This window comes from Buteo buteo, chromosome 33 (assembly GCF_964188355.1).
Source record: "Buteo buteo chromosome 33, bButBut1.hap1.1, whole genome shotgun sequence".
Taxonomy (NCBI): domain Eukaryota; kingdom Metazoa; phylum Chordata; class Aves; order Accipitriformes; family Accipitridae; genus Buteo; species Buteo buteo.
The window spans coordinates 1,657,274-1,680,551 of NC_134203.1; the positions used below are offsets into that span (position 1 = coordinate 1,657,274).

The 23,278-nt window shown below is 55.9% G+C and overlaps 1 protein-coding gene across 1 annotated transcript in view; it reads left to right on the forward strand.

Moving 5' to 3' along the window:
- The window catches only part of LOC142026390 (scavenger receptor cysteine-rich domain-containing protein DMBT1-like), a 50,046-nt gene extending 27,224 nt beyond the window's left edge, over positions 1 to 22,822 (forward strand). Inside the window, 20 exon segments of the mRNA XM_075019349.1 lie at positions 621 to 950; positions 1,568 to 1,897; positions 2,355 to 2,474; positions 8,480 to 8,812; positions 8,920 to 9,249; positions 10,706 to 11,035; positions 11,432 to 11,790; positions 12,317 to 12,629; positions 12,899 to 13,228; positions 14,306 to 14,644; positions 15,327 to 15,635; positions 16,455 to 16,476; positions 16,576 to 16,880; positions 18,139 to 18,466; positions 18,670 to 19,012; positions 19,603 to 19,903; positions 20,472 to 20,798; positions 21,041 to 21,370; positions 21,976 to 22,092; positions 22,236 to 22,822. Of these exon segments, the coding sequence (XP_074875450.1) occupies positions 621 to 950; positions 1,568 to 1,897; positions 2,355 to 2,474; positions 8,480 to 8,812; positions 8,920 to 9,249; positions 10,706 to 11,035; positions 11,432 to 11,790; positions 12,317 to 12,629; positions 12,899 to 13,228; positions 14,306 to 14,644; positions 15,327 to 15,635; positions 16,455 to 16,476; positions 16,576 to 16,880; positions 18,139 to 18,466; positions 18,670 to 19,012; positions 19,603 to 19,903; positions 20,472 to 20,798; positions 21,041 to 21,370; positions 21,976 to 22,092; positions 22,236 to 22,378 (5,639 nt within the window). The 3' untranslated portion in view covers positions 22,379 to 22,822.
- The last annotated feature ends 456 nt before the right edge of the window (positions 22,823 to 23,278 follow it).

The following is a 23,278-nucleotide window of genomic DNA, read 5'->3' on the forward strand; positions in this document are numbered from 1 at the left end:
TACTGTGCAGGTTGGGGTGCAAGATCAGCTCAATCACATCCCAGGTAGCCAGGGATAGATGCCTTTACTCCACCCTCGTTTAAAAAAATAAAATTAAATTGAGAGAAGGGTATGAATGCCACAGTGGGTGATGCTCTTCCCTGTGTCAGTGCAGGCTGTGAGATCTCAGCATGCTGTTAGGATGATTTTGTGTAGGAAGCGCAAACCCTTCTCCTACCTTTCCCCTTTCCAATAGCTCTAGCTGCACAAATTCATTGGGCAATGCCTCCTACCACCTCCCATACTCACTACTGACCCCAGGAACCCCCCAATAGTCATTGTTGACCCCAGGAAGCCCCCATAGTTATTGTTGACCCCAGGACCCTCCCATAGTCACTACTGACCCCAGAACCCTTTGTCAGACTCCAAGCCCCAAGCTCTGGAGCTGTGACTCCTCCTTATTCACCCCAATGAGAAGCAAATCCCAAGCCAGCTCTGTTGCTGTAGCACCTTTCCCAGGCAGCCGGAGGCTGCATACGCAGAAGGATGCTCTGATTTTCCTGCAGCTTAGCATGTCGCAAAGCCCAGCTGGAGCCGTGGATGACGGTCAGGCATGAACATGCCCCTTGCTCCCTTCACAGACACGGACACTTCGGAGCAGCGCCCACTGCGGCTGGTGAACGGCTCCAACAGCTGCCTGGGGAGAGTCGAGGTCTTTCACGACCAGAAGTGGGGGACCGTGTGCGACGACACCTGGGACCTCCAAGACGCTGCCGTCGTGTGCAGGCAGCTGGGCTGCGGGATGGTGCTGTCAGCACCGGGCTCAGCTCATTTCGGGCCAGGGGCAGATCCCATCTGGCTGGATAACATTCACTGCACCGGGACCGAGTCCACGCTCACTGAGTGTGAGCTGAACAACTGGGGAGAGCACAACTGCGCCCACAGCGAGGATGCTGGTGTGGTGTGCTCAGGTAACACCAGCCTGCAGGGACCGGGACGGGTGAGCCAGGATGGTTGGTGTCCACCCAAGGTGGGGCTTGACGGGTGCTTGAGCTGCTGTTCTACTCCAGGGCTGTGCCAAGCTCTCTGTTGTCTTTTCACTCTTCCCCATCCCCAGCATCAGAGCAAAAGTCAGCTTTCACCCAGCCACTTGGCCTGGAGTTGAGAAAAAAAATGCCACCCTGCCTTAGACAGGAGTTGTGCACCAAACTCATATTGATTTAATCTAGGCTATGTCCCTCTAGCTCATCAATGACAGCATCCTGGGATGGGCAGAGCCTTGCTTAAAAAAAAAAAAATAATCCAGGCACACCTTTCCTAGACACAGAAGTCCAGTGCCACTAGGGAGGTGGGTGTGGGTCTCCCATGAGCCCCACCTCACAGATACCAGCCCTGCAGTGACGTTGCTTATTAAGGCATCTCATACAAGGTGATGGAGTAAGGCAATCCATGCCTCATAGCTAGTTGCAGGTGCTGGCAGCTTGCCTTCAGCAGGGCACAGGAAAAAAGTTCCCGGGAGCAAATCAGAAGCTCTCATCGCCATATGGAGTCAGAGGGGTGACTTTACCCCTTGTGCTCTTCCTTGCAGGCACAAACCCCTTGCAGGTGCGGGTGAAAAATGGTCCCGGCCCCTGCGCGGGACAGGTGGAAGTGCTCTACGAAGCTACCTGGCACCGGGTGTGCAGCACTGGCTGGAGCCTGCTGGAAGCCGGGGTGGTCTGCAGGCAGCTGGGCTGCGGACCAGCCTTGTCGGCGCCCGTCGGAGCCCAGCAAAGCCAGGGGGACGGCCATGCCTTGCTGGAGGGGCTGAGCTGCCGGGGGACTGAGTCGCTGCTCCTGGAGTGCCAGCAGAGAGAGATGGGTCTGGGGCCGTGCAAGCAGGGCTCGGCAGCCACTGTGGTGTGTACAGAGCAGAAAGGTGAGTGCTGAAACCCCCACCACCCGCTTCGTCTGCATCAGGGCCAACCCGGTGCAGACACATGGTGGGGTAGAGGCTCCTACCTCCATCCCAGTCTCAGCCTGGCAGGCAGGCAGAAGCATCGCCATAAACCTTTTCGCCGGGAGACATTAGGTAGGCAGGGTAGAGGCACCTGAAGGCAGCGGAGTGGGACCAACTGGGTGAAGGCATCTCAGTGGGCATGGAGATCCTAGCATCCCTGGTGGACACACTCTGTTTGCATTAGCCCAGTGAGGGCGCACTCACCCTCCTGAAGCAGAGGGTAAGCTGTCACTCCTGCTGATGAGGGTCAGCCCCAGCACCCAGAAGGGCAGTGACTGCAAGTCCCCAGAAACGTGCAGCAGAAGGGAAGGGTGAGAGGGGCAGAGAGGGTCAGGCCATCCAACCAACCCCCTCTTGAGCTTCACTCTTCCTGCAGATGTCATACAGTCCTGCTCGGTGCTGGGAGGCCTCCTCGGCATGGGGGCAATGCTCTGTGGGACCCTGTTGGTCCTGTACCTGTGGACGAGGTATGGAAGATGGGCTGGACGCTCCCCAGGTAAGAGCAGGACTGCAGCACATGGCGTATGTGGAGCTGGCTGCACTCCTGGCTGGTGTGGATGCACACCAACCTGGGGCTGGGGAATGTACCCTCCATGCATCACCCTGCTCCTTCATTTTGCAGCCAAACCACCTCTTATAGAGAAGACAGAGGACACCGGGATGTCATCCGAGGCTTAGGCTTGTTGAAGGCAAGGCTCCCTCAGGACCCCACAAGACCCCATTCTGTGGAGCCAGGAGAGCAGAGCAGTTGCTGTGATGGTCAACAGAGAGAATCCCCTCTGGCAGAGCGGAGACTCCTGTCCTGTGTGCCCCATAGCCCCCAGCTCACTGCACTGAGCCTCTGTGGGTCCCAGTTCATCCATGCAGCACCACGAAGTCCCTCAGTCTCCAAGCAAGGTCTTCTCAGAATAACCCCTATCTGGTCCTCTGGGTAGGCTCCAGCATCCTAACCCCATCTGCACAGACTCCTCTTATTCCCAGCCCTATAACCGCTATAATCCCTAATCCCAGCCCTTTAGCCCCTATAATCCCTATAACCTCCTGCAGAGTCATCTGCAGTGGCACCCAGTGCCATCATCCCCACCGCATTCCCAACAGGACCATACCTTTTTCCCTAATCTCCCATGGAAGTGAGGATTACTTCCTGATCCAGGAGCAAGTGAGCAGGGGGCTCTCCTGCACTGTACAGAACCACCTTTGAAAAATGAGGATTGCACTTAAAAGCCCATCCACAATGGGATAAGAAGTGCCTCACCCATTGTATTTATTCAATTCACTTTTGAATGCCAGTAAAAACTCTGAAACCCAAAAGAACAAGAATGCAGCATTATACAGATTAAGGGCTATGGAATGAGTTGGCGAGGTGGAAGTGGTGGAAGAACAGGCCCCTTGGCTATAGAGGGATTGTAGATGATCAGGTCAGATACAGGAGACTCAAGATTGCTAATGTTGGGTGAGATATTTTCCTGGCCACCAACAAGGAAGGGTCACATTCCTAATGAAGCAACCCATGGAGTCAGGTCTAAACTCAAACCATGCACCACATTTGTGAAGCCAGGAGGGGCCATAGTCAGAGAAATGTCCCAGTGTCATGGGGAGGGAACGAAGGGACCACAAGCTTGACAAGGCTGTGATGAAGGTTTGCCTTGCAAGCCAAGCTGAACTCTGCACAAGGGCATGGAAGGGAAGAGTTGGTGGAAGAGGCAGCAGGGAGAAGACACATGTAATGAAAGAGTCACAGTGTGTATTTCAACGCCCTTCGGGTCTAGCCTCCCACCTCTCCTTCCCTCCCAGCCAGCGGCTTACAGCTCTGACCAATTTGTGTCTTGCTACTTGCCCTAAGCCCCAGCCACAGAGGCCCCCCCTGGCTGGGTGTCTCCTATCAACGCGTAGCCGCAAGGTCATCTGATCCTCCATGGACATCCATCACTCCTCAGACTTCAGGGTTTTTTATCCTCCTGCTGGCACCCAAGCCTTCTCATCTTCCTGCTGGCTGCCCCAGCAGACTTGGTCCTCCAGCCTTACCTGTCCCAAAGTTTACATCAAAAGCCCAGGGCTCCTTCTAGCTCTGGACAGTGTCCTCAGAATAGGGGAAAACAAGAGCTTGGACCCAGTTTTGTGCAATAAAATATATGCACCATTTGGAGAAGGTCTTTGTAATAAAGCTGGGATGAGTTGATGCTCTTCAGGGCTCCAACATGCAGGACCAGCACCTACTAGATCCCAGCTTGAGCCATGGGTTACTCTGCAGAGATGCTCTGCAATGACTGCAGCATCTCAAGAAGGGGTTTCAGACTTCCCAGGGGGCAACAACACCCAAATTCAAAAGGAGAAGAAGAGACGCAGGACCATGACTCACTTCCAGGGTGGCTGTTTGTCCAAACTCTGAAAACAGCCCCAGCAGAAATGCCCTTGCCCAGAGCTGCGTCAGCCACGTCAGGCTATGACAGTTCACAGCATTTCCATGCTGGTCAGTGTCGGGAATCTCTTTGCTGCTGGCCTGTTTGTTTGCAAAGAAGGGGAGCAAAGTCCTTGGGCTCACTGATCCTCGGTACAAATGCATACAGTCACCTTTCCCAACTGCTTGATTTTTTATGAGATGGGTTTTGACTTGCTTCCAGCCTAATTTTCACCTGCTTATTCTTTTGCTTTTGTTTAGTACACCTCTTTTTTTCCTTTTGGTCTTCAGCCCTAGCTCTGCATGCCTCTGGGGTTTGGGTTTCTCCTGTTTGATCTTCCTTTTGATCAGGCAGCAATCTACTCACCACTCTACTACCCATCTCAGGTTTTGCCAGGCTGAACAGGTTAAACTCAGCCTGAGACCATCCTGGCCATGCTGTCCTCTTCCCATTATATGCTCCAGTTTTGCTTCTTATTTTTGCACAGACACGGGCAGAACCATCCACCCTGTTTCTGGCAGGGGTCACATCCTTGCCCAATGCAAACGCCATCTTCAATGCACCACCAGCACAGCACCCACCTCCAACTGAACTCTCCCCTTTGGAGCAACCAGTGATGTTAATTTGATGACCCTTTTGCAAAACTCATTTTTTCCAGCGGCACGCTGCTCTGGCTTTGGGCTCTGTCCTTGCACAGCTTCAGTGTGCCACCACAAAGGGATGGGAGGACAGGAAACTCTTCCATCCTCTCAGCATCTCAGGACATGCCTGAGGTGGCAGTTCTCAAGGGACATGCCTGGAGCATCATCTGCATAACAACCACGAGGAAGCAAACTGCTAATCCAAAAGGAACCCTTGGGGTCTTGCAAGTGCAGCCACAATAGGATAAGAAAATGGCAGTTCCCCTTATTTTCCAAATCCAACCTAGCCATTCAAAGCATCGCAAGGTGGGTGCGAGACCCTTTCTTATCACGGATAGTGTCCAGGCTCACCTGATGGCAGACAGCTACAGTGCAGGCACTGGCTCCAGCCTCCACAATAAAGCCATTTCCAGCCTTTAGTAAACTGTTCTTTTGCAGTGGATGGTTCCTCACCCCCCAAAACCGAACCAGACACTTTGTAATGAAGCTAACGTAGCTATATTTTCCTAGTTCTGTGCATAAAGGCTTGATTTATCTTGTCAAAAGTAGGTGTCTAGTACCAGGACACATCAGGGCAGTCGAGGTGCCCGCAGGGGCTGGCACATATGAAACAGGCCTGAGTGTTTTGTTTGCTCCGTGTTTTCCTGGAACAGCTCGCCATTTCGCAAGCCGATGACAAGACTGGCCGCTGCATGGGGCAGCAGGTCACCTCCTGGCAGAGCTTCACAGGTAGTGAAACTCCCAGGGGGGGAAGCACGGCAGAGGAAGAAGAGGGCTCGCTGCAGCAATCCTAATTTGCCCTCCCAGTTGGCCAGTGGGACACCGGGCTCAGCTGGCACCTCAAGGACACTCCACGCCAACCTCCAGCCCGTGGCCAGGCTGCAAACTTCAGGATGTTGAGGAGTCTCCATCCCTCGTCCAGCCGCCCTGGGGGCAGAAACCAACCCACCCGTGGTGGGGCCAAGAGCATGGGGACCCTCGTCCTGATGGCATTCCTTTGGGGTGAGTGGCGTTTGCTTTTGCTGCTGACTGCAAGGAGCTTTTTGGCCATGTCGGCTCCGCCAGCCCGCTCTCAGCTAGCACTTCATGGAGCACAGCAGAGGCTGGTCGGGGGTCCTGGGTTTCACTCGGGGTTCTGGGCCAGGGGGGATGTGATGGTTTGTGATGGCTTTGGAGGTGGATGAAAGGTTTTTTTACGTGAAGTCAGGAGCTCAGCTATCTCCGCTGCACTCCAAGAGCCATGCATTGCAGGTCTACTTCTGCACACATGCTTTTGCCCCATAATCAAAGGCTTATGCCCCATAATTAAAGGCTTGTGAGCATTACAAGAGTGGAGGGAAGCATGCCCGATCCTGAAGCTGTCTCACAGCTGGCCACAGCCTCCTGCCCTGCTTTAATCTTGGCTTACCCTGGACCATACATGGCAAACTCATGGTACTGCAGCACTGCGGGGGCTTGGCCAAACCCAACAGCACTGTGCATTAACAGAGGCGGCTCCCCGTACGATGGAGAGGTGAGCAAGTAGGGACCCACATTGCCAGGACAAGGCTGGGTGGCTTGTGGATGTGCAGCACAAGGAACTGAATAGGTTTTTGGGCTAATGGGGCAGATGGGCAAGATGCTGGCAAGAGACACACCCCTCCTCGTGCTCAGGCAGAGCCAGAAGGAAGCTGCAGACCCTACAGGTCCCTTATCCGCAGCCACGGTTTGCTCTCAGACATTGGTGGGGGAAGAATGAGGATGGGGAAGATCTCTGCTGCAAGAGCAATATCACGCTGATGGTTCAATGGCAATGTTGCTTTGGAAATGGTTAAGAAAGGGCTCAGAGCTTTGCCCAAGCTGCCCCAGCTCAGAGCACAAGCTGGTTATTTGATTCTAGCAACCTTCCTACTGCTGTTTGACATTTACAAAGGGCACAAGCAGAAACATCTTCTGATCAGGTTTGGAGTGAGCAAAATTAGGAATATGCTTTCCCTGATGGTAGAGATTTTGTTTTAATTTCCATGCTGATTAGTTGCTAAGGCCAGTTTGTACCACTACTTCTTGAAACTAAAATTTTGCTTTAATTTGCTTGGGTTTCCTCCTTCTTTGGTGACCTACTGAGGAACAGTACAATCTTCCCACTTTTTTTTTTTAAATCCTGCTCCTGGAATATTCAGTATGGCATTTGCCTCTTTGACAGACAGTATCTCCTGGCTGGCTGGAGACATCTGGGCTGGGACTTGGCATGTTTCTTGCAAGCATTGCTTGGTCGCATGTGCATTGACTCTGCTTGGGTGGACAAGAAATCCACCAGCTCTGCTAAGTCTCAGCTGCAGGATTGATTTATTGCTTATCACAGGGTAGCCTCATTGCTCCTAGTAAAAATAAGGAAGGAGAGCAAAAGGCGCACAGGGAAACGATGAAACAGAACAGCCAGGCTTCATCAGAACTCTGCTCTTAGCCTGGGGACAGGAGAGCTTGCAAACTGGAGACCGAGTGCCTGCAATGCATGTGGTTCAGCCTCCTTGCAGAAGTGAATTTTGAGGAGCAGCTTTGCAAAGGGGCTTTATTGCAAATAAGCTTTATTGCAAGGACGCTCTATTGCAAAGACGCTTTCCTGCTCCCTGTTATGCAGCCTGAATGAAAGAGCTGAGCTAGGCACTCCTGCATGCAGCGTGCCACAGCTGCCCAGACGTTGTTCGTATTTGAATGACTCAGGGATTTGATTTTGAACCTGTTTTGTCTTCTCTCTGGCTTTTGTGACTTCCCAAGTGCTATGTCTAGCCCCTCGCTTGCTGTTGGTCAGACTCACGCACAGATCAGTGCCTGAGCACTTCAGAAATCATTATCCGCGGTCAAAAAGCTTATTTACACAACGCAATCGTATCCCTCCTGAACTTTTTTTTCCTGCTGACCCAGTTGAGCTCTCCACATGACTAACATCCAGTTACAGCTCCTTTCTGCACCGGCTCCCTTCAGTTAGTGCTTTTGCAAAAGCATGCCTATGGGACCAGTGGCAATCTCACACCATGGGTCTTGCACATTGCCAAGACCTTTAGCTCAAGCACTTTTCCACTCATACCCACAAGCTTGCCATGCAGCTGGACTCCAAGGAATTACCCACTCTTGATGGTGAAGCTACATCTTTGCTGCTGACCACGTGTACAAAAACACATATAAGCTGAAATACCCTTTTTTTTTTTTTCCTGCCTGTTACATGAGCAAGAAAAGGGCTCCTGGGATGTGGGATCCACACTGAGGCTAAGATGGTTAAATTCAGAGTTTAGATGCAGAGATGGGGCTCAGTTGACTACAGATGCCCAGGGCCATCTGAGATGCCCAGGGCAGGTGTGGGATGGTCAACACAACCTCTGAAACCCTTTTTGGGGGACAGGAGCCGTCTCAAACGTGTGAGCAGCCGAGCCCCATCCACTCCCAGGATTTCACCTCCCTTCTTCTTTCCCCTCCCGGCTTTGCAGGCGCAGCTGCTGAGAGCCCAGGGGGGTTCCTTCGCCTGGTGGGAGGCCCCGGCCGCTGTGCCGGGCGGGTGGAGGTGCTCTACAACGGGACGTGGGGCACAGTGTGCGACGATGGCTGGGGTTCCCCCGAGGGCCGAGTCGTGTGCCAGCAGTTGGGCTGCGGGACGTTGCTGTCGGTGGCACCGGGAGCTCGGTACGGAGAAGGGACGGGACAGATCTGGTTGGATGAGGTCAACTGCACTGGGAAGGAAAGGAATCTCTCTGAATGCCAAGCCAAGCCATGGGGGGAACACAACTGTAACCACGTGGAGGACGCCAGCGTTGAGTGCTCAGGTAGCCCGGGACAGCAGCCATCTGGCTGTGCACCCTTGCATCCCTTCCTGCTGTACCGGCGGTGATGCACAACCGTTCTCCGACTGTCCCTCTTGGGATATCCACAGAATCCAGCATCACCGCCCTGGGCACCCTCCAGCTGCTCAACGGCCCCAATCGCTGCGCCGGGAGGGTGGAGGTGCTCCACCACCAGATGTGGGGGACAGTCTGTGACGACGGCTGGGACCTGGTGGACGCGACAGTGGTCTGCCGGCAGCTGGGCTGTGGCACAGCGCTGTCGGCCACCAGAGGGGCTCATTTTGGGAGGGGCCACGATCCCATCTGGTTGGATGAGGTGAACTGCACTGGCACCGAGGACACCCTCTTTGACTGCCGGGCCAATGCGTGGGGAGACAACAACTGCTTCCATGGGGAGGATGCTGGAGTGATATGTTCAGGTGACACACCTTGAGGTGCAAAGGGGGTCAATATCAGATTTTTAGGGTTTCCTAAGCAATCATTGGATGGCTCCTGCATCCCCCCCAAGGGTGCTCGCCTGCAGCTCTGGGGAGGACCTGCAGCACATAGGCGGGCAAGTCACCCTGCAAAGCCTTCGCCTGCCTCCTGCTGCCATGGATCCAGTGCTAAGCTGCAGGAACAGCAAAGGGCCATTCGTTTGCAGTTGCGTGCATGAATTACCAAAGACCTACCCCAAAGCACGGTTTGCTTGGGAGCAAGTAGGCTGTACCATGCAAAGCTTTCTGCAGGCGTAACTCACTCTCCCCAGTTCCTGCCCATCTACCCAATCTGTGTTGCCCATTACCCATGATGCAGGGCTTTTGATGGAGTTTTTGATGCACGTGTAGCTCAGCTCTTTTATTTGGGCTGTGCAACAGGGAGCAGGAAAGTGCCTTTGCAATAAGGTGACTTCACAATAAAGTGTCTTTGCTATAAGGTCCTGCACCTGGGTCGGGGCAACCCCCAGTATCAGCACAGGCTGGGGGATGAAGGGATTGAGAGCAGCCCTGCAGAGAAGGACTTGGGGGTACTGGTCAATGAAAAGCTGGGCATGAGCCAGCAATGTGCGTTTGCAGCCCAGAAAGCCAACCGTATCGTGGGCTGCATCAAAAGAAGCATGGCCAGCAGGTCAAGGAAGGTGATTCTGCCCCTCTACTCCGCTCTGGTGAGACCCCACCTGGAGTACAGAATCCAGCTCTGGGGTCCTCAGTACAGGAAAGACATGGACCTGTTGGAGCAGGTCCAGAAGAGGGCCACAAAAATTACCAGAGGGCTGGAATACCTCTCCTGTGAGGAAAGGCTAAGAGCATTGGGGTTGTTCAGCCTGGAGAAGAGAAGGCTCTGGGGAGACCTTCTTGTGGCCTTTCAATACTTCAAGGGGGCTTATAAGAAAGATGGGGACAGACTTTTTCATAGGGTCTGTAGTGACAGGACAAGGGGTAATGGTTTTAAACTAAAAGAGGGTAGATTCAGATTAGATAGAAGGAAGAAATGTTTTATGAGGAGGGTGGTGAAACACTGGAACAGGTTGCCCAGAGAGGTGGTAGATGCCCCATCCCTGGAAACATTCTAGGCCAGGTTGGATGGGGCTCTGAGCAACCCGATCTTGTTGAAGATGTCCCTGCTCACTGCAGGGGGGGTTGGACTAGATGATCTTGAAAGGTGCCTTCCAACCCAAACTATTCTATGACTCTCATAAGGTGACTTTGCAATAAGTGTCTTTGCAATAAAGCCCCTTTGCAAAGCCACCCCTCAAAATTCACTTTTAAGAGGATGCTGAGCATTTCGGGCACTTGGTCTCCTGTTTGGGTGCTCACCGCACACGGAGGATGCTCAGGCTGGAGCAGAAGCATCTGTGACTCTCCTGGTGCATTTACCCTTGCGTGTCGTTGGCAGCTTCAGGGGTGTCCATGGCCACCGAGCTCCGCCTGGCCAACGGTTCGACGCGCTGCGAAGGCAGGGTGGAGATCACTCACGACGGAACCTGGGCAGCCCTGTGTGATGAGGGCTGGGGTCTGGCCGAAGCTCGAGTGGTGTGCAGGCAGCTGGGCTGTGGGAGAGCGCTGTGGGCACCTGGCGGGTCGCATTTTGGGCAAGGACCCGGGCAAATGTGGCCTGACAGCGTGAGCTGCATGGGTACAGAGACCGCCCTCTCTGCGTGCAAGGCGAAGCCCTGGAGCAACAGCACTTGTCACCACGGGAGAGCAGCTGGCGTGGTGTGCGCAGGTAACCCCCTCGGGAGAGACACGACATGAGAAGTGGTGGGTCTTGGGTCCATCACCTTGATTTTCCACTTCTGCAAGCAGCCCTGGACAACGTGTCCTTTTTGTGGGCGTTTCCATCGCAGAGTGTCATGGGGTATCTGGGCGGCGGGAGGAATTTTGGGCGTCCTGCTGGAGGGGTTGGTGCTGATGCCAGTGGGTGGGATGCTGCTGCCGTGCAGCTTGCAACCTCTCGCCCCTTAGCCAGCAGGCACTGGGGATCAGCCAGCTGCTTTTTGTGGTGATTAGACAAACCTGCAGCACTTGGTGCAACACTCAGCAACCTGGGAAGGTGCCAGGGCACTTTTCCTTACCCATGGGTCGCAGCGTGCTGGCCTGTTCCCATATTTCGCTCTTTTAGGTAACTCGGAGGGCGACCAGGTCCGGCTGGTGAACTATGGCAGCCGCTGCGCTGGCAGGGTCGAGATCTTCCATAACAAGCAGTGGGGGACCGTGTGTGATGACAACTGGGACCTGCTGGATGCTGAGGTTGTCTGCCGGCAGCTGGATTGTGGACGAGCACTGTCGGCCCCCAGGGGGGGTCAGTTCGGGCGCGGGAATGGCATCATCTGGATGGACGAGACAAATTGCACAGGGAGGGAGAGCACATTGTCTGCCTGCCGGGCCCGGCCGTGGGGCATCAATAATTGCTACCACGGGGAAGATGCTGGTGTGGTTTGCTCAGGTGACCAATGCTCCTTCGGCATTGCTCCACGCAAGGTGGTGGTGGGGGGGGGGGGGGTGTCATGATGGCGGGTCTGCACCCCCAGGTAAGACTGGGGGTCATCATCAGCAACCAGTGGGGTTTTCCCAGACCATCCCTGTACCTGATGGTCCCATTGGAGGGCTGCTCTTCCCATCCCAAGATGTTTATTTAAGGTGGTGGGAGGCGTTCCTGCAGGGATCCCTATTTCCCACCCCACCAGGAACCTTCCAGCTCCAACAACAGGACCAACTCATTCCAGGGAAGCTCGTCAAAAGTGACCCACCTGGCAAGCAGTTCTTGCAGGGAGTAGGGCTGGGGACCAGTGTGGACCACCCTCTGCAGGGAGATGCTCTGGTGCAGCGTGCTCCTGATGGGAGTTTTGGGTTTCACCCCTCCTCTTCTCCCCTCGTCTGTGCCTTTTGGCAGCTTGAATAGGGGCTGGGAGCTTAATTACAATAGAATAAGCATGGAGGGAAACTGGTGGCTGTCTGAAGGCATCAATAACTCTCTCGGGTGTTTGCAGACTCAATCATCCCCGAGCCGGTTCATCTGCGGCTGGCAAACGGCTCGCACCGCTGTGCTGGCCGAGTTGAGGTGCTTCACCAGGAGGAGTGGGGAGCCATCTGTGACCACGGCTGGGATAAGCAGGACGCCGAGGTCGTGTGCCGGCAGCTGGGCTGCGGGATGGCACTGCCAGCATTGGAGGGGGTGGATTTCGGCTCCGGACCCCCACGCATCTGGCTGGACAACGTGAACTGCCAGGGGACAGAGCCAGCCCTTACGAAATGCCAGGCAAGCCCGTGGGGAGAAAGCAGCTGCAGCCACGGAAAGCACGCCAGCGTGGTATGCTCAGGTGGGTTTCACTCCAGCACCAGCAGTGAGTCAGGATGCACTGGTAATTTCCCCGGTCCCAGCTGGGAGCAAGATGCCAGCTTCACCCCACTTGCTGCTGGGTCAAGTACCCCTAAACCCGTTGAGATGTTCCTCCGTGAGGTGGGAATGAGATGCTGTGCATTCAGACGCGATGTAACCACACAGCACCAGCTACGTGCCAAAACGCAGCGTCCCTCCTCCTCTCATGAAGGGGCTGGATGCTCTGAGCATCTCCCTGCCTGTTTGCAGGCTCGGCTGCTTCCAGCTTCATCCCAATCCGGCTGGTGGATGGCCCAGGTCGCTGCGCTGGGAGGGTCGAGGTGTTTCACGATGAGAAATGGGGGACAGTGTGCGATGACAGCTGGGACTTCGCGGATGCCAAAGTGGTGTGCCAGCAGCTGGACTGTGGGAAGGTGGTATCGGCTCCACGGCGGGCTCACTTCGGGGAGGGACAGGGACCCATCTGGCTGGATGACGTGCACTGCATGGGGACCGAGGCAGCCCTCTCCGAATGCAGAACCAAGGCCTGGGGTGTCCATGGATGCGAGCATGGTGAAGATGCCAGCGTGGTGTGCTCAGGTAACCACCGCTTGTCATGGCACCAGGAGCACCATGGCAAACCATGGCTCTGGGGTTTGACTCTGCTTTCCCCTATGGGTGCAAGATCTTGCGACGCAGGAACAGTTTGCAGCCAGCCTGGAGACCCTTTGCTTTGAAGTCAGCCCCCTGTGGTCCATTCTGGTGGAACAGGGCAGCTGTACGCAGACATTAAAGTCTTAGAAAAACAAATGCCTTGCCCATTTGCACGGCTATGGCTAAAAATATGGTCTCTGGCATGCTTTTGGCTGATGTTATTTATCACAAATCCTGGCAGTTAGCATGGGCCAGAGACTATTCTCATCAGGCAAATTAAAACACAGCCACCTCCTTCTTCACAGCAGGGCAGGCGGCAGTACAAATGGGTCTTCTCCCATCACGGTCAGGGAGGACCCTCTGACACCTTCAGCTGATCCATGGTAGATGTACCCCATGATGCTCAGAGCTGCATGAGCCCATGAGAGCCCATCTCCCATCCTTCTCTCTCCTCTCCAGCTCTGACTTTCTGCCAGAGGAACCCCTCAGCCCATTTTAGTGCCTTTTAAGAAGCTGGGGCCACTGGATTGCAACCAGGTCACTTAATATCAGGATGGACTTAATATCCGGGTGTCACTGACTGAGACAGCCAGCATTGAATTCAGTTGACCCAGCATGGGAAGGTAGCATCTCACCCTAGCTGGGCTAAGAGATCCTCCAGGAAAACCTGTGCCCTTCAGGAGCAGCAGCTGGAGGGCAGGTGAAGTATTCCAGAAGTCCCAAATAGCACAAGGACGCCTACATCTTGGCAACTTGACCCTACCCTATGTGTCTGCTTTAGGAAGGCAAACTATATAAGGTCCATTGACTATAGTCTAGTCAAGCCCATGCTAATAAAGCCTTGGTCACCACTTGGGCCAGTTCACATCACACCTCAAAGGTCTGCCCTCTCTGTTGTCACAAGAGCATCCTTGACCCTCAAGGCTCCTGAGCCTCTGATGTAAACCCATTGCTGGCAGCCAGAAGCTTCACAAGGCAGAAGGTATCATCTCCTTATCATGTGTATGCTCTCCGATGTTGTAGGATCGGGCATTTCTGATCTCGGAAACCTCCGCCTGGTAAACGGCTCAGACCCATGCTCTGGCAAAGTTGAAGTGTTTCATGATGAGCGCTGGGGGGGCATCTGCACCGACGGATGGGACCTGGCCGAAGCCCATGTGGTGTGTCAGCAGCTGGGCTGTGGGGAGGCACGCTCGGCCGTGGGGTCTACCCAGTTTGGGACAGGAGATGGCCTGATCTGGGTGGATGCCGTGGAGTGCACCGGGACAGAGAAGGCCCTCTTCGAATGCAAGGTCAAGTTCTGGGGCGCTGAGAGCTGCAAGTCGAGTGGGCATGCAAGCGTCTCGTGCTCTGTGGCCGCAGGTCAGTGGCGGTGAGTCGGGGATCAGTCCTCCCCTGGGGGAGGCCGTGCATTTTGACCAAATTCACCCATCTGCCTCTTCCTTGTCCTGGCTCAACCACCCCTTGTTCCTGTGGTCCTATCAGGAAGCACAAGGTGTTTTCTGTTTCGAGGTCTACCAGTCCCTGGCTTCCCTCAGGCAAAGTGCTTGGAAATCCCAAGCCCAGGATTCCCAGAAATCCCAAGCCTGTAAAATGGAGGTTTTCCATCAAGCACAAAGAGCCCTGGCATACCAGGGTTGTAGCTGTCCCGTGTTTTTTTTTTGAAACATGATACCACACAGCCTCTAGTCCTTGGAGAGTCTCTCCTCCTCACCAAGCTACTCCTTGCTCAGGTGCATGATGCACCTGGTGCTTCCTTGTCTGCTTGTCCCCATGGGGATACTCCCATCATGGGAGCTCTTCGGTAATTTAGCCAAATTCACAATCTACTGGGCATGGTCCTCACAGGCTTGTCCCAAAAGGTGTTCAGGCATGCACACCCAGGGTGCAGCAGTAGCAGAAATGCTACATGCTGGTGGAGACCTTGCAAGACCCCTTGCAAGGGGAGGGCCACCGCATTGCCAACCACGGGACAGGCAGGCATTTCTGGCAAGGATTTATTGTCCCCCGATTCTGTTTTTAGACTTGGACCTGGGGAGTTCAGAAGCCCTGCGGCTGGTGAATGGCCCGCACCCCTGCGCCGGGAGGGTGGAGGTCTTTCACAGCCAGCAGTGGGGGACCGTCTGTGACGATGGCTGGGACCTGAATGATGCAGCTGTGGTGTGCCGGCAGCTGGGCTGCGGGACGGCCGTGTCAGCCCCAGGTTTATCTGGTTTCGGGCAAGGATCTGGCCCCATCTGGCTAGATGGGGTGAGTTGCCTCGGGACAGAAGCCACCCTTGCTGAATGCCTGGTCAAGCCTTGGGGACACCATACATGTAACCACGTGGAAGACGCTAGCGTTGTGTGCTCAGGTAACTCTCACCACATGCTTTCTCTGTAAGACAGACCAAGCCCTATCCTTCTGCAGGCTGGGAACAGTTTGGGAACAAGTTGGCCAACAAATTGCCCAGATCAGTAGAAACCATGTTAAAATAACAGTGTTCAGAGACATGGAAAAATACAATATGCTGGCCAAAAAAGCAGCATGGTTTAAGACACGCCTCAGTGTCTGGTACCATTGGAGGTGTCCAAGATGTTTCCATGGTGTGAAGCACCTGCACCCTTTGGGGACGGTAGCTGGAACGTGCATGGGTGCTCAAGAGCAGGCAGAGCGACTTGTGCTGCCGGGACTGTAAATTGCAAAGATGTGCAGGTAAATGCAGAAAGATGCACTGGAACCAGCTGCTCTCATGTCATATACCACTTTTGAGCTAGCTGCTACCAGTCTAGCCTTGGCCTTGGAAGGTCAACCTCCACAGACAGGTCAATGCAGCAGTCAGAAGCAGTCAGGACAGGGACAATCACAAAAAGATCCTTTGCCATCTCCTCTAGGGCAAGAAGTGGGTAGTGCCAGGTGAACCTAGGTGATGCAGCTTCCAAGCAAGGGGGAAGGAAAGCATGGAGAAACACTGGGAAGGACCCTTGTACATCCGTTCTTCCCAGCATGGTGTCCCTCAGGTGGAAACACGTGCTTTCTCCTGTCCCGACCTCTGAACCAGGGTGCAACCACCCTCAGGGTGCAACGGGTGGAAGGGATCTTCTGTACCTCCTTCCACCCTGCAAAAACCCCTGTGCTCACTTTCTGGCAAGTCTCTGATAAAGGGCAAGGTCTCTGCACCAACACCACCCAGACCTGCCACGGGGATGTCCTGCGCTCTCCAACCCAGCAGGTGTTAAGATGCACAAGCATGTCCCTAATATAATGCTCATTTTGGGGTATTTTTCAGGCTCGGGAATTGCCAACAGCCCCAGGCTTCGCCTGGTGGGTGGTTTAAGCAAGTGCGCCGGGAGGGTCGAGGTGTTTTATAACAACGAGTGGGGGACGGTCTGCGACGACAACTGGGACCTGAGTGATGCGATGGTGGTCTGCCGGCAGCTGGGCTGCGGGGTGGCCCTCTCGGCCCCCAGCTCGGCTCGGTTTGGGTGGGGAGCCGGCCCCATCTGGCTGGATGACGTGAGCTGCACGGGGGAGGAAACCAGCTTGGACCACTGTCAAGCCAAGACGCGGGGCATCCACAACTGCCACCACGGGGAGGACGCTGGCGTGGTGTGCGCAGGTGAGAGCGGGGATGGGGCTGGCCAGAGGCAGAGCTCCTGCCGGTACCCAGGGGCGGGCAGCTGGCCCCCTCTGGAGGAGATGCTGTGTGTGCGGGATTGGTGTAGGAGCTTCTTGCAGCTCTCACCCATGTGTATCTCCTGCACCTTCACCTCAAGGCCAAGTGCAAGGTCCTGCACTCGGATTGGGGCAACCCCCAGTATTGGTATAGATTGGGGGATGAAGGGATTGAGAGCAGCCCTGCGGAGAAGGACTTGGGGGTACTGGTGGATGAAAAGCTGGAGGTGAGCCAGCAATGTGCGTTTGCAACCCAGAAAGTCAGCCATATCATGGCCAGCAGGTCAAGGGAGGTGATTCTGCCCCTCTGCTCCGCTCTAGTGAGACCCCAGACCACCATCCAGATCTGGGGTCCTCTGCGCAAGAAAGACGTGGACTTGTTAGAGCCGGTCCAGAGGAGAGCCACAAAAATGGTCAGAGGGATGGAACACCTCTCCTGTGGAGAAAGGCTGAGAGCGCTGAGGTTGTTCAGCCTGGAGAAGGCCTTCTTGCAGCCTTTTGATATATAAAGGGGGCTTATAAGAAAGGCAGAGAGTGACTTTTTACCAGGGCCTGTAGTGACAGGACAAGGGGCAAGGGTTTTAAACTGAAAGAGTGTAAATTTAGATTGGACATAAAGAAGAATTTTTTTTACAATGGGGGTGGCGAGACACTGGCACAGGTTGCCCAGAGAAATTGTAGATGCTGCATCCCTGGAAGTGTTCAAGGCCAGGTGGGATGGGGCTTTGAGCAACCTCATCTAGCGGAAGATGACCCCACTCATTGCAGGGGGGGTTGGACTAGGGGATCTTTAAAGGTCCCTTCCAACTCAAACCATTCTATTGAGTCTATATTGGAAGTGGTCACGTTCAGGTTGGACAGGGCCTTGAGCAACCTGATCTAGTGCAAGGTGTCCCTGCCTGTGGAATGGGAGTTGGACTAGATGGTCTTTAAAGGTCCCTTCCAACCCAAACCCTGCAGCCAGGCATCAGGCCCAGGGTTTTGTCCCCCCCAGTAAAATGGCAGCAACCCCGTCGTGTCAATGCCTTTTTTAATCAATGCTATCAATACCCGAACGCTGACCCTGCCCTGCTCCTTCCTGGAGGCACATGGGGTGCTGATGATGGGGGTAGTCCATGGATGCAGGCAGGGGGTGGTCCAGGGATGTGGGGGTGCCCTCCAGCCATGTGTCTACCTATTTCTCTCTCTCTCCACAAAAGCAGGCAACTCCAGCTCATCCTCCGTGCGGCTGGTGGACGGGCCACATCATTGCGCCGGGAGGGTGGAGGTGCTCTACGCCGGGCAGTGGGGGACGGTCTGCGATGACGGCTGGGACCTGAACGATGCAGCGGTGGTGTGCAGGCAGGTGGGCTGCGGCAGAGCTGAGGCAGCCCCCGGTCGGGCTCACTTCGGGCAGGGGACGGGGCGCATCTGGTTGGATGACGTGACCTGCACCGGGAGCGAGGACGCCCTCGCCCAGTGTCGAGCCCGTTCCTGGGGCCAGACTAACTGCCACCACGGAGAAGATGCCGGCGTGATGTGCTCAGGTAGGTCCTGCTCCTACAACACAGGGTGTCCCGGTGGGACCGGGGGTGTCCGTCCTGCATCTTGCTGCCTCTGGAGTGATGCTACAGGGGGATGGTCAAGCCCTTCCTGGGATGGGGGTTCCTTTCACCCCAGCCCGGGGCACTGCCACCGGCACCACGTGTGTCCCCAACCTATCGTGACATTTCTGCAGTGCTTCCAGTCACCAGCATAACCAACACATTGACTGTCCGGCTCGTGGACGGCCCGCATCACTGCGCCGGGAGAGTGGAGGTCTTTCACAACCAGCAATGGGGGACGGTCTGCGACGACGGTTGGGACCTGAGGGACGCGGCAGTGGTCTGCCGGCAGCTGGGCTGCGGGACGGCCACCGCGGCCCCAACAGGGGCTTCTTTCGGGAGGGGGCTGGATCCCATCTGGCTGGACAGGGTCGCCTGCGTCGGGGGGGAGAACGCCCTCGTGGATTGTCAGGCCAGGCCCTGGGGAATCAACAGCTGCGCCCACGAAGAGGATGCCGGCGTGATCTGCTCAGGTGATGCTCATTCTTGAAGGGTCCTAAAAGCACAGCTTGGAGCTGCTCTCTCCACTCCCCCCCCCCCAAAAGAAAAGCCTTTTCCTCTCCAATCTAACCCCAGAAGCTTTGCCTGCAGGATGGAGATTTCAAGGGCACGGGCGCTTGTCCCCTTGGCAGTGTTGGTCCCCATCCCCACACCCCAGTAGCCCATGGGGCTGCTCCGATCCAACTGCCCTTGGCCCAGCTGAGCAGGGAAGGGGGGGGGGAAAGGACAATGACACCTGGTTTGGGATGTGGGCTGCACCGAGACTCTGCTGGGTCCCAGCGAGGGTCTGAAAGGGGGAGAGGGGGATTTATTTCTCCCCTTCCCCATCAGGGACTGAGTCTGGAAGCTGAACGTAAGTGCCTGGTGGTGCTCACAAAGCCCCAAGGGCCGTGCCTGCCTGCACGTCTCTGCAGGCAGGGCTTAGGGCAGGATCCGTCCTCCCATCCCAGCGTGGCTGGGCATCTGCCCTAGGTTTGCAACCTGGCTGCTGCCAGCAGAAAGCCCCTTCCCTGGACATGCGGTCCTCTTGTCCTCAACGCTGCATCGCCTGCTTCTCTGCCTGCAGATGAGGTCAGGGCAGAGGTCCGTCTGGCAGGACCGAACCGCTGCGCCGGGAGGGTGGAGGTGCTCTACGCCGGGCAGTGGGGGACAGTCTGCGACGACGGCTGGAACCTGAACAACGCGGAGGTGGTGTGCAGGCAGGTGGGCTGCGGCAGAGCTGAGGCAGCCCCCGGTCGGGCTCGCTTCGGGCAGGGGACGGGGCACATCTGGCTGGATGATGTGACCTGCACCGGGAGCGAGGATGCCCTCGCCCATTGCCGAGCCCGTCCTTGGGGGCAAAGTAACTGCCACCACGGAGAAGATGCCGGCGTGGTGTGCTCAGGTAGGTCCCATCCTGTGACACAGGGCATCTGGGGACACACACACACTCACAGAGAGGAGGGTCTATCCTGCATCTGGCTGCCTCTGGGATGATGCTAGCCCTGGGAAGGCATGTTTTTGGGGGAGAGGAGCTGGCAAAGGGTCATAACCTCTTTTTGGCTAGGCTTGCCCCCAACCCAGCAACAGGTTCCCACCCCATTTATAACCAACATCTCATTGAAACCTTCACACTCCCCCCCCTCCCCACGGCACTAAGCAAGCCAAGCCCTGTCTCGAGGGGACCACCCGACCCCAAATTCCCAGCCTGGTCTCCGTTGTCTGGTCCACATGCTTGCATGGAGGAGACATCACCATTTTAGGATATGAAGGTGCAACTGAAGTCCATACCTACAGCCATGCTCCCCTGGAAGGGCTGGGGCGGGGGGCGGGGGGTTGCATCCCTTGCTGGGGTGGACCATAATGACTCTGTATTTGCACTCTGGCTTCTGGTTTAGGGATTTTTTTTAATTTTTTTTTTGTGAAGTGATGGGTACCCTGTTCTCCTTTCCTAACCAGATTTCTCCTGGCAGATGCCAACTTCACAGGGGTGCAAGTCCGCCTGGCCAACGGCCCAAACCGGTGTGCTGGAAGAGTCGAGGTGTTTCACGAACACCAGTGGGGGACCATCTGCGACGACAGCTGGGATTTGAAGGATGCCAAGGTGGTCTGCCGGCAGCTGGACTGTGGGACAGCCGTGTCAGTCCCAGACCAAGCTCACTTCGGGCATGGGTTGGACCCCATCTGGCTGGACAACGTGGAGTGCACTGGCATGGAGACCACCTTCTCCCAGTGCGGCCTTAGCAACTGGGGACTCCATAACTGCAACCACGATGAAGACGCAGGAGTCGTGTGCTCAGGTGGTCCCCGGGAAGGGGGGGAATGCTCAGATGCCCCCAAAAAAAGGGTTTTATCTGGGATTGGGAAGCTGGCAACACTGGTGGGACATCAGGAGCTGGGAGGGTGGGGGGGAATGGTGCAGCAGGTATGAGACACATGGCATGCACGACCATCCTTGCATGCGTGTGCGCCTTGCATGCCCCTCTCCCATCTGCCTGCAGGGTTGGAGGGACTGTCTCACCCCCTTTGCATCCTCTTGCAGGCACAAACCCCTTGCAGGTACGGCTGCAGGACCGCTCCGGTCCCTGCGCGGGACGGGTGGAGGTGCTTTACAACGCTACCTGGCATGGGGTGTGCAGCACTGGCTGGAGCCTGCTGGAAGCCGGGGTGGTCTGCAGGCAGCTGGGCTGCGGACCAGCCTTGTCGGTGCCCGTCGGAGCCCGGCAAAGCCAGGGGGACGGCCATGCCTTGCTGGAGGGGCTGAGCTGCCGGGGGACTGAGTCGCTGCTCCTGGAGTGCCAGCAGAGAGAGACAGGGCTGGGGCTGTGCAGGCAGGGCTCGGCAGCTGGCGTGGTGTGCACAAAGCCGAAGGGTGAGCACCGGGATGCTCCGTGGTGTCTGTGCTGGGTGGGGGGAGAAGGTCCCAAGGAGAGAAGAAAGTGGAAAGGTGGCACATGTTCATCCCCGCAAGCTCTTGAGGGCCTTTCCTGGGGGATGCGCCTCATTTTCCGTCACCCTTGGGAGCATCGGAGATGCTTTCCTGAGTCCAAAACACACTCATCCCTCCCATTTCTTCTTGGAGCCCAAATTTCCTTATTCCCCCCTACCCCAAACCCAGGACCAGCCCTTGTTTCTCAGATAGGTTATGGTAGAGCTGGGACAACTTTGAAAGATGGAGGAGGGTCAGAAAAAGGCCTGTGTGAGATGTAGCACCCCAAATCCTAAGTGGAACAATGCACCAGAGAACTGATGGAGGTTGTAACAGCAGCAGGAACATGGAAGGTCGCTTTGACCCCTCCATCCCATTGTCCACACAGGGAAATGGGTCTTAATGTGAAGACTAATTAAGGAAAGCCCATCTCCACCACCAGCTGAGCTGCTGGGGGAGGTCAGGCTGTGTTCAGTGTTAGGTTTTCTTGCATGCTGTTACTGGTCTTGGCTGGAAATGGGATCCCAAGTCTGTTCTCCCAACCCCAGGTGCTTCACCATCCTGCTCGGTGCTGATAGCACTGCTGGCCCTGGTGATGCTGCTGAGCGGGGTCCTGCTGTGGCTCAACCTGAAGAGGAGGTGCATGGCAGCAGCCGACACTGGAGGTGACAGTCCCATGCCTGTGTGTCCCCCTCAAACTCACGATCCCCACTCCGGCCACCCCAAAATCCAGGGGGACAGGGAGATGGGGATCAGCTCAGCATCTGCTAGAGCCTGGTGACAGCCCGGTGTCCCCTCCATCTCACAGCCCGTCAGCACCCCAGGGACCAGAGCACTTCGGCAACGTCCTTCCAGCCCATGGGGACCATCTACCTCCCCACCAAGGCAGAAGCCTCCGAGGACCCTGACACTGAGACAACGCAGCTCATGACAGAAGACGCTGCCCCATGATACCAGCCCCCTCCAAGCTCGTGCCCCGGGGGTCGCACTAGGCTCCCGCTGCCGTCCTTTTCCCTAATCTGCCTTCCTGAAGACTGCAAAGCAGCAGCTGATGGGCAGGACATCTCAAAAGCAGCCAGTACCAATGACTTATATCAGGAGCCCTGAAATAGCCGACCAAGGTGTGGGGGGGTGTTGCCCAGTGTGGTGATGTTTATTTAACCCACCTTCACAGCCTCTGAGCAGCCCCCGTGGCTAAGGAGGAGCCCAGCGAACCTGGCAGCCAGTGCAAGGCTGAGCTAAAGGAGCAGAGGAGCAGAAGGAGGGGTGCAAACGAATTAAAAGGGGGACCCCAACCCTCTAGGTGTGATGGGCATGAGTGCTGGGGGGGTGGAACATGAGCTGCTTTTGTGCTCCTCTGCCACAGCGTCCCCCAGACCTTGGATGGAGGCAAGTCCCCCCTTTTCTTGACCACGCCAGGTGCCAGAGCTGCAAAGTTTATTACCCCACAACCCTGAATACTCAGCCATCCTCCCTGGATGCGTTTTGGGATGGCCACAGAGCCCCATTTTCCTTGCCCTGTGCCCCCAGCCTGCCACCATCCCTTGGGGACCCAACCATGGGGAACCTCCCTGCTGAGGTTCATGGGGGCACAAGACGGGCTCTTGCCTGGTAGCTCACGGTTCCCTGCTGGCACCCCATGCCTAAAACCATCCCAGTGCAGAGGGACCCCGCTTTCAACCTCATCTCAGGGTCTGTCAGGCTCGCAAACTGAGGGCTGTGCCCCCAAAGCACCTGGGATGATGGGAGGGAGGCCAGGAGGCCCAATAAGCAGAGGTCCCAACAGCAGGAGATGGCATCTACCAAGGCAACTGATGCCTTCCTTGCCAGAGACTGAAGTAAATGTGGGTA